Raw genomic sequence first — 13,812 nt, forward strand, 5'->3', positions numbered from 1 at the left:
GGGATATAAATGATAAATGTCTAACTATTCCATTGTTTTCTACACCTGAAACTAATTTTTAAAAAATGTACCACTTACATCAAACCGTGAGGACTAGATAAACTCATGCATTATATGAGAACAACAAATGCAGGTTGAGACTCAGATGAACAACCAGGCTCAGTTATTTACTAAGTGACACTCCAGCATACCAACACGCCATGGACTTGTAGAGTCACTTAACAGGAATCAAAACCATGAATGCAAAGGACCATCTCGAGTCATCAACAGTCCTAACACTAAATTTGGAGAGCGTAGCACATGTCTTATCACCTCTAATGTTGATGGAGTTCAATGTAGTGTTAACTACCCATCAGGAGCTCTGTAATAATTTAGGGCCATTTGAATAAACATTAAGTGACAAACCTTTATTTGACATTTTTATGCTGAGGGAATTTTAATTGTTGGCAGAAAATCAGAGCGGACATCGTCATGGATGCATGTTGCAGCCTAAATCCAGCCATTGATATTGGGCAGGTAGGTGCTGGCCCACTGAGACACATGCTGCTTCCTGAGAGTCACTGGGATGTAAGTAAAGGCCTTCTGAAAAGCATACAGTATCACAGAGCTTGACATTTTCCCTCTTCAGATTGAAGGTTCGTTTATTCAGGGAATGGGCCTTTATACCACCGAGGAGCTAAAATACTCCCCAGAAGGTGTCCTGTACTCTCGGGGCCCAGATGACTACAAAATTCCAACCATCACTGATGTCCCAGTGGAGTTCAATGTCTCCTTGTTGTCGTCATCAAACACCCCACTAACCATCTATTCATCCAAGGTAAGCAACCAAATCTACTACTGTACAATGTAATGGATCAGGCAGCATAATAAATGAAAGCAGGTGGACAAAATAAAAAATAAATGTCAACCATTATCGGGACCAAAGCAAGATAGACTATTAGAATCTGGAGATGATTCATCTAGAGAAATTCAGACATTCAGAGAAGATAAATGATCCACCCAATGGCAATCCTTGGCCAAGAAGTTTATTAAATCCTCTTTCAAGAGAACTCTAAAATTCAGCAAAAAGCTTTGATTTGCTAGAATAACATTTTTACCTAGGACATTTTCACTTAAGAACCACAAGACTAAAATATTAAATGGGATTGAAGGCATGATGCTACTGAAATCCTAGAAAGCAGTGGCAGCTTGGACGGAATTCTGGACTAGGCCTCAGAAGACCTGGATTCCTAACCCAGCCCCACCAATACCCTATACTGTTAGGCAAGTCACTCATCTCAGAGGGGCTTAGGGTCCTCAGCTATACCCACAAATGGTCTAAAGCAGTGTTCTCAATGGGGCACGCAGGGGGAGGGGGGAGCAGGGGGGAGGGAATTGCCCCCCCATCTGCGAACATTTGACAATGTCTGCAGACATTTCTGTTTGTCCCAGCTAGAAGGGAAGATGTTACTTCTAGTGGGTAGAGGCCAGGGATGCTGCTAAACAGCCTTTAATCCACAAGACAGCCCCCACCACAAAGAATTATCTGACTCAGATGTCAACAGTGTCAGGAGCAAAGACACCCACCCTCAGTAATTGCTAAAGTCGTGAAATTGCAAATTAAAATAAAGGTCAGCATGCATTTGCATTGTTGTGTATAGATTATGTAAAAACCATCCTCAGAGTGGTTTGAAATGTACTGCTAAAATTTTCTTTAAAATCTTTTGGGAGCCTTCTTATAGGGGTGGCAAATTAATACCAAAAATAAATAGATAAATGAGTTCACCTATATCTGCTGGAATTTTGTCATTTCCAAACTGGATCCCACTTTCAGCCCAGGAACTTCCTCTGGGCATATAAGGTGGGGCAAATTTGAAAGGAAGGACAATCACAAGGGCCATTGGATTCTCACCGGGCTGGAAATCACTCCAATGGGGAAAAGGCAAAAGGAAGCTCAGAACCCACAGAGAGCAGCTTTCAGGCCACCAAGAGTAATAGGGCAGGCAGGGCCCTTGGGTCCTTGTGGTTGTGGCCAGCCACTCATAGGCAGACCCACAGGAAAATCATGAGTTTGCAGGTGTGCCATGGGGTGTACTAAGTAATAATAAGAAGGACTGAACCAGGTACCCAGAGCTGTGCTTCCTGAACTTCACAACACCCTGTAAAGTAGATGTCACTGCCTGCATCTCACTGATGAAGGAAGAGGGAGTCTGAGAGATCATCTCACCCAGAGAGACAGAGGGAGCAAAAGCCAGGATTCAGAGTCAGTGTCTCTAGCTCAGGGACTGCAAACAGGGCCCATGGGCCAAATCTAGCCTGCAGATGTGTTTTCTTTGTTCTACACAGAGTGTTTTAAAGTCAAGGATTTTATGATAATATGAATATCTAAATTCTCTTGAAGAATTGGATGATCTGATCCTTATGGCTGCATTTCTGAAAGGCAACAATTAGCTAGAACCGAAGAACAGTAGCCCCCTTCAGACAGGACATAGGCATATCTCTGCTTCACCATAATCCCCACTATTCCTGATGGCCTTTCATTTGCTCACTTCACTCATTTATATTACCTGAGCATCCCTTGCACATGCTGGGCTTGCACCCATCATCTGCTACTGAAGTTTTGTACTCTTTCGTTTAACCCTGCCTTCCTAACCCTGGAGTCATAATGAGGCATTTTTCTCTTTGCTCATGAAGCTGGCCAATCCAATCCACTGAATGTGTTTTTCTACATAGGGTACCCGCCTATCACACCACACACACACACACACACTCACACACACACACACACACACACACACACACCGCCTACCTCTCTGTCCTATAGAACAAAGATTTAATTCAAACAGTATTAAAGATATGGTAAATTCATATGATACTGGGATTTTTTCGGAGCACTCAAGCTTCATGCAGTTAGTAAGTCAGTCAGCAAACATTTACTGAGAACCTGTTGTGTGCAAGGCCCTGCGCAAGGGGGTGAGGATACGATGGTGACCAAGGCCTAGCCCCTGATTTTTGGTGGCTTGTAGTCTAGTGTAGACACTTCTAAAATAAATGTGCTTTCTTGAAGGGCCTGGGGGAGTCCGGGATGTTCCTGGGGTCGGCTGTCTTTTTTGCCATCGCCGATGCAGTGGCCACAGCACGCAGAGAGAGGGGCATAGCGGAGGACTTCACAGTGAAGAGCCCGGCAACGCCAGAATGGGTTCGAATGGCCTGTGCAGATCGGTTCACAGAGATGGTATGGAATTATTGCTTATTTTCCTACTAGGTGATTTTTCTATTTCCTGCTTCTTAGACCTCTTAAGTAAATTTATACCCTAATCTGTGCCTAATCAAATTATTAAATGAAAGTTAAAATCCCACTAACCAGAAATCACACATGTAGTTTTAACCATCTTTGAATTCATATATATTTATATGTAAAATATACTTTATTGATACACTCATTTTACAAAATCAAGATACCCCTGACATAACTGTTTGAGGTTTAATTGGGAGTAACTCTGGTGAGCCTCCATTCACAGGAAATCGGGATTGAAAAGATACTTGTTCACGCAAGATCATTCAAAAAATAATAGCTTAAACCCAAAAGGAAAATAGCTAACCCATGCCCTCTATCCCACAAACTCATAATCTTTGTTTATAGCCTCTGGAATGAGTTTTGGAGGTGAGGGCAGGGCAGAATGTTTAACTTCTTAGTAATAAACCCCTTGTTATTAAGACCACTTAAACCATGTTGAGAGTGACCGTTGTCCTTCAGACTTATCCTGAACCGAAATATTCATAGCCATTCCACTGACCTCATATATATCTGAAACGATGAGAACATAGGCCCTTCGAATTCTTGAGGAGAATTCAGAGAGCCAAGAGTTACTCGGTTCTGGCCTCCAGACCCCCTCTCCTCAGCTGGACACTAACAGAGAGGATAACCAGAGCCAGCCTTGAGTGGGGCCTCCCCAGGGAAGCAAAGAGGAGGAAGTCCTGACTCTTGGCTTAACAAAGAGGGCCAGAAATTCCCAAAGTATAGATTCTTCTGCTGCTTCCTGTCACAGGAAATGGCAATACTCCTCCATTCATGTAGTAACGCAAACCAGAAACCTAGGAGTGGCCTGACGTTTCTCTCTCTCATTCTCAGTAGCCAGCCCTTCACCATGTCCTGTTCATTTTAACCCCTAACAATCTCTTGCACCAGTTTATGTCTTCTGTTTCTAACCACTGTGTTATTCATTCATTAAACAAACATTTGTTGAGTATCTAAACGTGCCAGGCATTGTTCTGGGTGCTGGGAATAGAGCAGTAAATGAAAGAGAGCTACCTCAACTTACTCTCTAGAGACCCTAAGTCCAATGACCATCTCTCTAGCCTTGGTCGGAGCAGCCTCTTAGCCATCTCCCTACACCCACTGCAGCCAGAGATTTGTGGTGTGACAAATATGATCATGCCACTAGCACATACACAAGGCGAAAAGGTTCCCATTGCTCTTGGGTTAAAGATAAAACTTTTACATTTGCCCTGCCAGGCCTATAACCTGCAAAATCCAGCATGGCAGGCCCCTAGCTACCTCTCCAGCCGCACATGGCCCCCTGACCCCACTGTCTCTCTCCAGCCACCCTTACCTTCTTCTGTCTGTTCCTTGTATCAAGGACAGAGGCCTCTGCCATGCTCCTCCCTCTGCTTGGAACCATCTTCTTTCTTTTCCTCACCTGGCTAACCCCTACTCACCTTTCATGTTTTAATCATATTCAAGAAATTCATTTGTTACTTTCCTTCTTGCATAGTTTGAGGTATGCCAGGAGTACAGTGGTAAACCAGGCAAAGGTCACTGCTCTCAAGTTGGTTACAGTGTAGCAGAGGAGAAAAACTATTACTGTAAATTTTAAGTGCTTAGCTGACTCTGGGCTTCCCTGTGTGTCAACAGAACAAAATTTTTCTATCTTAGCCTAACCTTTTCTTAGAGTCAAAGGGATCGTGGCTATGGCCCCAGCTTTGATCATTCATCATATAGTCATTCATTAATCTAACATTTATTCAGCCCCTTCCATGTGCCAGGTACCACTAGGGAACTAAAGAAATAGTGAGCCAGTCAATTTTTGATTGCATGGAGCTTACATTTTATTTGGGAAACCAGATAGTAAACAAGTAAACAAACACAATATATAATTTCAGGTGGTGATAAATACTGTGAAGCAAAATAGAAGAGTAGGGGGCTAGAATGTAATGGGGGAGATTTTAGATTATGTTAGATAGTTTATTAGAGAAGTTTTCTCTGCGTGTTCACATTTCAGCCGAGGCCTAAATGAAGTGAAATAGCAAACATAAAACGAACGTGCAAGTATAAAGCTGATAATGGTGTGTTCAAGGCAGAGAGTAGCTAGTGCAAAGGCCCTGAGGCAGTTTCAATGGATTCAAAGTAGCCTAAGACTAAGTAACCCTCAAAAATAAATGGCCTTCTTCTTAAATTTCTGATCTTGCCTCTCTGGTAGAAAAACTTGTAACTGAAAGGTTGCAATTGTTGTTCTCCCTGGCAGAGAGATAAAAGAAATAGAAATCTGTGGCTGCACCACTTATCTTCACATCAGGAGGGTGAAACCTAGATAGTACTTCCACTCTGCAGCTTTCCTGGCAACTAGCCTCTATCACAATCCAGGTCTACTTCTTCAGATCTTTAGAAATTATAGTTTATTCACACAGCAGGCCTCCTGAAGTTCTTATAACCCGACTCCCTATTCAGACCAGTCTCTTTAAAGCATCTTGGAACAAATCTGAGCCTGTATGAGAATTTACATTTGATGGAACTACAACATGGTTTTCTAACTGAAATATATAATAATTCACACTGGCGTACAATGCTGTATTATGCAAAAAAATTTTTTTTTTTTTTACAAATACAGATATTAACACTCTTTATATTTGACCTTCGAATACTGTTCTCAAAATAATTTGTTCTGACATGTGAAAAGATGAATGTACTAGAACATGAGCATTAGAAAGTCCAAAACCTCCTCTTTTAATAACCTCCTTATAACCATAAGGTAAATAACAGCCTGCCTGTATCTATTTCCTTAATAGAAATAACAGTCAAACACTCAGTACTTCTCCTTTTGGGATTAAATAAAATATTCATGCAAATGCATATAACAATACTATATAAATACAAGTCACCCTGTAAATATTGGAGCTAAGGTCCCCATCAAATGTCCATAACTATTAATGACCTTCTTCAAAATGTGTCCCTCCCAAAGGCTTAAAAAGAGCTTCCATATTAAATCAAGTTGACTTGCTGAGGGCAGAAAAACAACTCTTAATTAAAACTTGCAGCCTCATTTTCACGGATAATTAGCTTCAAGCTTCAACAAAGAGCAGACATTGGTAAGAAGGCTAGAGCACTTTTGTTACAAAAAGTTCTACTATTTGAGCAAGCATTTATCAAAACTTTTTTATCTGTGTGGCTTTGGTTACCTTGCTCACAGTTGTTGATTATGGCTTTCATCCCTGGGCCCTTGCTCAGGTGCTTAACTCCTGGTCAGAGCTGTGCTGCTGGTGATGGTTTCTTCTCTGAGCCCAGCAGAGAAATCTGGCCCAGCCAGACATAGCCGCAAACATCATATCTATATATTATTTCCTTTGAGGGGATGAGAGAAGAAGGAAAAATGTATTTCTTGGGAAATGTGTTTTGTGTAGTTGTTTAAATTCCACCCTCAAAAAAGGAAATTTCCCTTAAAGATATATAGAAAATACATAATTAATGCTTTCAAATTAGGATTGTTCCTTAGAAACAGGGATTTGGGGTTTTTTTTGTGGGTTTCTTGTTTGTTTGTTTGTTTGTTTGTTTTATCTTTAGGATTCAGAGACATGAAGAGTTCCACAGCCTTAAAAATTAGAAAACTACTGCCTTAGCAATATTGGCAGTAGTAGGGCAAATACAAAAACTTTGTTACTTTGTTATCACTAGCCGTAAAAATTATTTATTAAAGTAACTACAGAAAAGGGTATGTGTGGGCTGTCATAGTGGGAGGCCATGTAAAGCCAATTAGCAGATTCCTTTTCCCTCTCCTGGGAGCTAAAATCAGGCAACTCAGCTTAGAAACAAGTTTGTAAACACTCACCCAAAATTTTGAAGAAGCAGTTTCATAATGCTGACTCATAAGGAATCCTTGCAACCACGATAAATGGTTATGTCATGTGTTAGGCTAAGCCCTGATTTTATAGTAATGGGAAAAAGTCCTTTCATTCTAGCCCAGTCCCCAATTCAAAATGGCCATACCTGTCCTGCCCCTATTATTCTATCCGGTTGGCAAGTGTCCAGTTTCCGAAGGCCTGTACCTTCCGCACTCTGCAAACCCTGCTGCAATCTCCTTCCACCGACTCTCTTCCCTCTACCCCACTACCGCCCTCACCCAAGTGTTTCATTTTCCCTTCCTGTTTCTTTTGCATTTCTGGATGCCCAGACTCAGTGAGAGTTGGCAGCATGAAAAGTACCACCTGTTTAGTTCAGCAAAGGAAACCCTTCCTGCCAGATATAGGAAGAGAGGCATATAAACATTTCCTGTACTGCAGGCAACCTGGTTTACCTACACTACCCTCAGCTGGTTCACCCCCAAATACTAGTCTTCAACCCCATATCCTATGCACAGCCTTGCATTTCTCTGAGCTGGGAGACTGCATTCTATTTCCTATAGTTCTGGAACCTACCCCCACAACCCGTAGAAGCATGCTGTCTGTCTCCTATCTCTTCTGCTGAACGCTAAGCCACAGACAACTGGCAGAGCCTTCAAGCCGCACAAACACACGCAGTCACATGGATTCTGTGAGATGGAACACAGAGCCCGACTACACGACTCAGGAGGCAACTCAGAGGGGAGGCGCCCATGGTGCCTTTCTTCCTCACAATGCTGAGCCGGTCATCCTGTTCCAATGAGATGTGCATGCTCACACACAAACACACAGTGCGCACACACTCAGACAGGCGTGTACTCATTCTTCACCACATTCTTCTCCTCCCTTCCTGTCACACTCTCTTGGAAGAGGTTCACTGATTCCAAGTTGAACATGCTTGTCCCAGGATGCAGGGACTGAATCTGTTCTCTTCAATGCTTGGTGACGTCACACAGTGGCCTTTCTTACTACCGAAGGGGAATTATCTGATACTGTTATTAAATGTGTGTTTTTGTATCTAAAAACTCCCCTACCTGGTCTCTGGAAGGTTACTCCTTTAGGTGGGAGAATCAGGGGAAGGGAAGCACCTGAAAAGGAAGAGGGCAAATCTGGAGGCATCCATCAGATTAAGAGAGGGAATGAGCAATGCAGAATGTAAAACAGGAAAAAGGCAGTCATCTGATCCGGTCAGGGAAAAGAGTAACAGTGCAGTGTTTCAACTTAGTTAAGTCCTGACCCTGGAGTCAGAGGGACCTGGGTTGGAGTCCCAGCTCTGCCTTTAATGATGTATTTAATGTTTCTGATCACTCAGTTTCCTTATCTATAAAATAGAGAGGAAAGTATGTAGAGAGAAGAATTCTAATTACACGGTGGTTGTAAGCTTTGAATAAGATAACACATGAAAAACATTTAGCAGTTGTCCCACATAGGAAGCGATGATGATGATGATGATGATGATGCGGAGGAGGAGGAGGAGTCAGCATTCACCGAGAGCACCTTCAAATTTCAGTGACTCATTGGGACTCACAGAACTTCGAAAGCTGTTACTTTCATAGTTATGGTTTATTATAGTGAAAGGCTACAGATTAGCATCAACAAAGGAAAAAGGCACAGAGGGCAGAGTCCAGGAGAGACCAGGTTTAAGCTTCCAGTTGTCTTCTCCCAGTGGAGTCACACAGAGGGTACTTAATTCTCCCAGTAATGATGTGTGAGAAAATGCACAAAGCAAAGCTCACCGGAGCCTTAGGAGGCTCACATGAGGCTTAGCGTCAGAGTTCTTGTTGTTAAGGCCTCAGTCCAATAGGCATATAGGTCACCTGCATAGCTGACCTTAGTTACTCAGTGTCCAGCCCTTCTAGAGGTCAAATGATACCATATGGCCTAAGGCCTCAGGTGAACAAAGACACTCTTATCAGGCAGCATATTTCAAGGGCTTAGGCGTTAGCTCTCAGGAGCTGGTCAAGGGCTAAACCTTTCTTTAGAATGTGCATTGTTTGGACAGCCCAGGCCTGCTGAGTTAATCCTTCACCACACAATAATGATGATGAAAAATCCTGGATTGATGGCAACTACCACTGCCACTAGGCCCCCACACCAATGAGATTGGGCACAGACCTAGCTCAGAAGCTGAGATTTCACTAAAAGGGCAATCGGTCTTGATGGCCATCTTGAATATATCACCTTCATTATAACTATCAAGAACCAACCAGGGTGAAAGGGGAGGAGGGAGGAAGGGGTTCATGGCACCAAACAAGGAGAAGATAAAGGGAAGATCACCAAAGGCCAACAAAGAGCAGCTTAAATCCCAGGTCTGGATCTTTGAGACCACAAAAGAAAGTTATGTCCTCACTCCAGGAGCTAGGGAGTAGGTGACACCCAAGAAAGCTGGGGTTCGTCAAGAAAATGAGTGTTGATCTGAATCCCAAAGCAGAGAGTATTCCAGGAACTCACGTCTGGTGAAAAGAATAGGAAGCAGATTTTGGAAGAGACTAAAAATTCTCATCCACCTTTAGCAAAAGAGTTGACCTGAATTTACCTCAGACTAGACTGAGGAGCTTTGTCCAGTGCCCAGCTCAGCCCAAGTGAAACAAGCTGATTCCAAATAAGATAGCCAAGCAACTCCCATAGCAGCAGCTACGTAGAGAATCAAGGAAGTCCCTTTAAAAAGGCAAACATAGCCCCCATTTATATTTCAATACAGATTAAGAGCAAACAATAAGAATGGAAGATATGCTGACAGGAGTTGGGTTGTTGCTTCTGTTTACTTTGGGTTTTTGTCTTCTTTTTGTATTTTTGTGAAATAAATATTAGGAGAAAAGCTTTTCAGAATCTTCATAACATTCCATTACTTATGGAAAATTTGTGTTTTTAACACGTTTGTAACTAAAAGTCAACTCTTCAAACAAAAACATGACAACAACAGAGTTGAGGAATATATGTTCTGCTTTTGGGCCAAACCTAAGGGGGAGAATTCCCAGCAGAGGAAACAGGAATTGGGAACCACAAGAACAGAAAATAAACAAGTTGAATCTTGGGACTTTGTAGCCCAGGATATTGAAATGATGTTGGGGTTTAACTAGCAAAGGTTCGGTACAACTCCAACCATTTGGCTGAAGGTGTAGACGGGCTGTTCTCAGTCACTGCACAGGTGTCCAGGTCTACGGGTTCCAAAGCAAACAACTCAGCCTAACCACTTCCCTTTTCCATGCCCCACCCCTACCCCGCAAATGTTTTCATAGGATATATAATTGCCTTTGGGATTCACAACTTGGAAGCAAAGAAGATAAGTAACTAATCCAAGTACCCTCTTACTTAGCAACATTAAGTGTAGCAGAAATCACAATACTGACCCACTGTCTTTTCAGAATTGTCACTTGAAAGGAATGGTACAGTCCCATTCCCCCAAAAAATTATGCCTCCTTCCATCAGAAATTTTTTCCAAAACTTACAGATTTGATATGATTTTCCTGATGAAATATTGCAATGGTATTATATATTAAGTATTGAATTTGCTTTCTTTGTTAGATCCCAAGAGATGACCCTAAGACATTTAAACCTTGGTCTATCCCTATAGCATAACACTGCTGTCATTTTCTTAAAAGGTAAGATCAATAAGCTGAAGATAATTACTCAGAAAGAAAAAAACTGTATCAGCCAGTCCAGTAACTTTCAAACTGTGTTTTATGGAAATTCAGGATTGCGCAAGTGTACTTTAATTTTTAAATCTTATTCAGTATTTTAATTCTTTAACACTAAACAAGCATGGTTTTGGATGCTGACAAAGGAAAGTTAGGGGATTTAACCCAAAATAAGTTTTTATTTTAAAATAAAATTTAAAATGACAATGCTGTGGATTAAGATATTTTAAAGATCCTACTACCCGATTCCTTTGAGGATCACAACTTGAATGCAAAACACCACATTAAAATCTATCGATTATTACATTTAAAATTAGCCAGTGCTGTTTGAAAGAGTTACCTATTTGTATTCCTTGAGTTCAACTGCTATGATTTTGGACTGCTGTTTAACACAAAATGCAGAACACTGAAGGCTTTGGAGAGTCACCCTACCCTGAAACTACCTGGGAAATATATGCTGATAAAAGAAACAGATTTTCATTGTTAGAAAATTAAACTTCGGCTCTTCGGCACACTTAATGGGCAACATTGAAAAAAACAAACTGAAAACAGAAGAGAACTACATCATAGATTCAGAGAAAACAAAGTTTTTTTCATCAAATTCTAATCTTCTGATTAAAAGTCTAAAAAAATCCACAAGTATTAACATATATATATGTTTAATTGCATTGTACTTTGTCAGACAAGCGTTTACATTGATGGATTTGCTAAAGTAGACTCAATAATTGATGAGATCTTTGTTTATTCTTTCACAATAACAACAAAAATCAAAATAGGCAATATTTAAAATTGTATTTTAAATTATTATAAAATAGTAATTTAAAACAAACCCCCAGGTATGGAGGGCAGAATACCTGAATTCTTTAGTTATTCTCTCTCTCTCTACCACTCTCTAAGTATTAAAGTTAAATGTAACTAATGGCAAATCCACTCTAATTCCTATGCAAAAACAAGGTATGTAAAGTGTATAGCACTCTGACATTAGTACTCAATAAAGGATAGCTGCACACACACACACACACACACACACACACACGTTAAATGCCAAATTTTAACAAATTAGAGATCACCAATGAATGAACTGGGTTGTCAAGGTTTCATACAGATTTTAAAATAAAGACCATCCTCAGATTGCAAGTCAAATTTAAAAAACAAAAACAAAACAAAACAAATAAACCTCTTGCCACTTTGCTACTTACAACTATTTCTGCGTGCAGAATTTTTTCCATGTTGAACAATTAAAATGTATATATAAATTGTGTTCTGAATCTTTAACTGTCATCATTTATCTACAATTTCAAATTTTTACATTCTTCAGAGTAACATAAGTGTTCTCATATTTGTCTTATAAGCAAGTGTTAAATTGACCTTATTAAATTTATACCACACTGAAATCATATATGTGTGTGTGTGTTCCCCATAACATTTTAAACCACTGTTAAAATGTGTGAAAATCTCTGATCTCATTCAGCTTCTTATTTTAAAAATGAAGACATGGAGGTAAGGGAGAATAAGGAACTACCTCAATGTACTTATTCATATCTGTAAAGTTTACCAATCCAATTTTTCAGCTATTTATTGTTCTCACATACGAAAGTTGAGGAATTTGCACAATTTTATAATTATTCTCTTTTCTTTTTTCCCAGGTGTTTCAATTTTTCAGAAGTGAAAAGATGACTTGTTAATCCTAGTTGGAATCCACACTGATATTCTTATACTGTTGTGAAAAAAAATTACACAAAATTTAGAAACATTATTCAAGCCTAATTACATTAACAAGATGAATCATTATTTACAAATTATTTACTTAGACTTTCTAGCTTAGAGGCCACCAAACAAACCACTGCAATAGTCCCAGCAATCAAGTTGAATGCTGATTTGTTTCTGAAGATATGTAAATATTGCTGTAAAAGCAAAATTTTCCTGTGTGTGTCCATCCAATCTAACTGGACTGGTAATAGTAGTTACAATCCTAGAATGAAAGACACTTCTCAATAGATAAACATGTGATTACTTTTTCCAGGGATGTGTTTGATGCAGTGGCCACAGGTAGGGACACCAGAAGAGTTCTACAAGGTTTGGTTTGGGTTTTACTGTGGATTAGCTATGTGTCTGTGTATGTGCATTTGACAGCAAAGGATTGGTATTTTCCTCGTGTAGATCAGCTATTCAACTGGTTAACAATCCTTTGGAATTTGGGGGTAAAAAAACAATGTAAAAACATTTTCAATATATCACAAAACCCTTTTTTTTAAATTTGTTTATGAAAAACATGAGATCTGGTATCAGAGTTTCAGAAATACTTCATTGCTCACTTTCCCATATAGCGAAGTGGGTAACAGAGCAAAATAATTTTAAATTGGGCCGGCCTGGTGGCTCAGGCTGTTAGAGCTCCATGCTCCTAACTCCGAAGGCTGCCGGTTTGATTCCTACATGGGCCAGTGGGCTCTCAACCACAAGGTTGCCAGTTCAACTCCTCGACTCCCGCAAGGGACGGTGGACTGCGCCCCCTGCAACTAGAAACGGCAACTGGACCTGGAGCTGAGCTGCGCCCTCCACAACTAAGACTGAAAGGACAACAACTTGACTTGGAAAAAAGGCTTGGAAGTACACACTGTTCCCCAATAAAGTCCTGTTCCCCTTCCCCAACAAAAAAAAATCTGGAAAAAAAAAAGAGTTCTAAATTGTAATCATGCCAATGTACAACATTTAAACGTAAAACATTCTGTTACTCTGAGTTTTAGAGGTCTTCAGAGGAGAAACGAATTAGGCCTTATTTGACCAGAAAGATAAGGGGTAAACTGGTCCTCTATCAGCCAGAATTCACATGACCAGGCTCACCAAGGGTTTGTCGGCATTGACTTCTGAAGTAAATGGAGGAGGAGAGGCTGAGCTTAGAAGCTTGGTGATCAGTGAGACAAGGTAAAGATTAGGCATTCCGTACAGGCTGCAGGAGGCTGAAGGTCACAGGAGGCACAGAGCCCGTCTGATTGAAGGGACTGGGATACAGCTGTCCAAGGCCCGTTCGTTCGCTGACTTGTAG

The 13,812-nt window shown here is 40.7% G+C and overlaps 1 protein-coding gene across 1 annotated transcript in view; it reads left to right on the forward strand.

The window, feature by feature from the left end:
• Positions 1–13,398, forward strand: part of LOC109444972 (aldehyde oxidase 2) — a 70,591-nt gene extending 57,193 nt beyond the window's left edge. Inside the window, exons 32-36 of the mRNA XM_088794501.1 lie at positions 451–516; positions 629–817; positions 3,047–3,214; positions 10,657–10,733; positions 12,416–13,398. Coding sequence (XP_088650627.1) covers positions 451–516; positions 629–817; positions 3,047–3,214; positions 10,657–10,710 — 477 coding nt within the window. The 3' untranslated portion in view covers positions 10,711–10,733; positions 12,416–13,398. The remainder of the gene's footprint in view (positions 1–450; positions 517–628; positions 818–3,046; positions 3,215–10,656; positions 10,734–12,415) is intronic.
• Positions 13,399–13,812: the final 414 nt, after the last annotated feature.

The sequence above is a fragment of the Rhinolophus sinicus genome, chromosome 17 (assembly GCF_057876585.1).
Source record: "Rhinolophus sinicus isolate RSI-liver-muscle chromosome 17, RSI-T2T, whole genome shotgun sequence".
Taxonomy (NCBI): domain Eukaryota; kingdom Metazoa; phylum Chordata; class Mammalia; order Chiroptera; family Rhinolophidae; genus Rhinolophus; species Rhinolophus sinicus.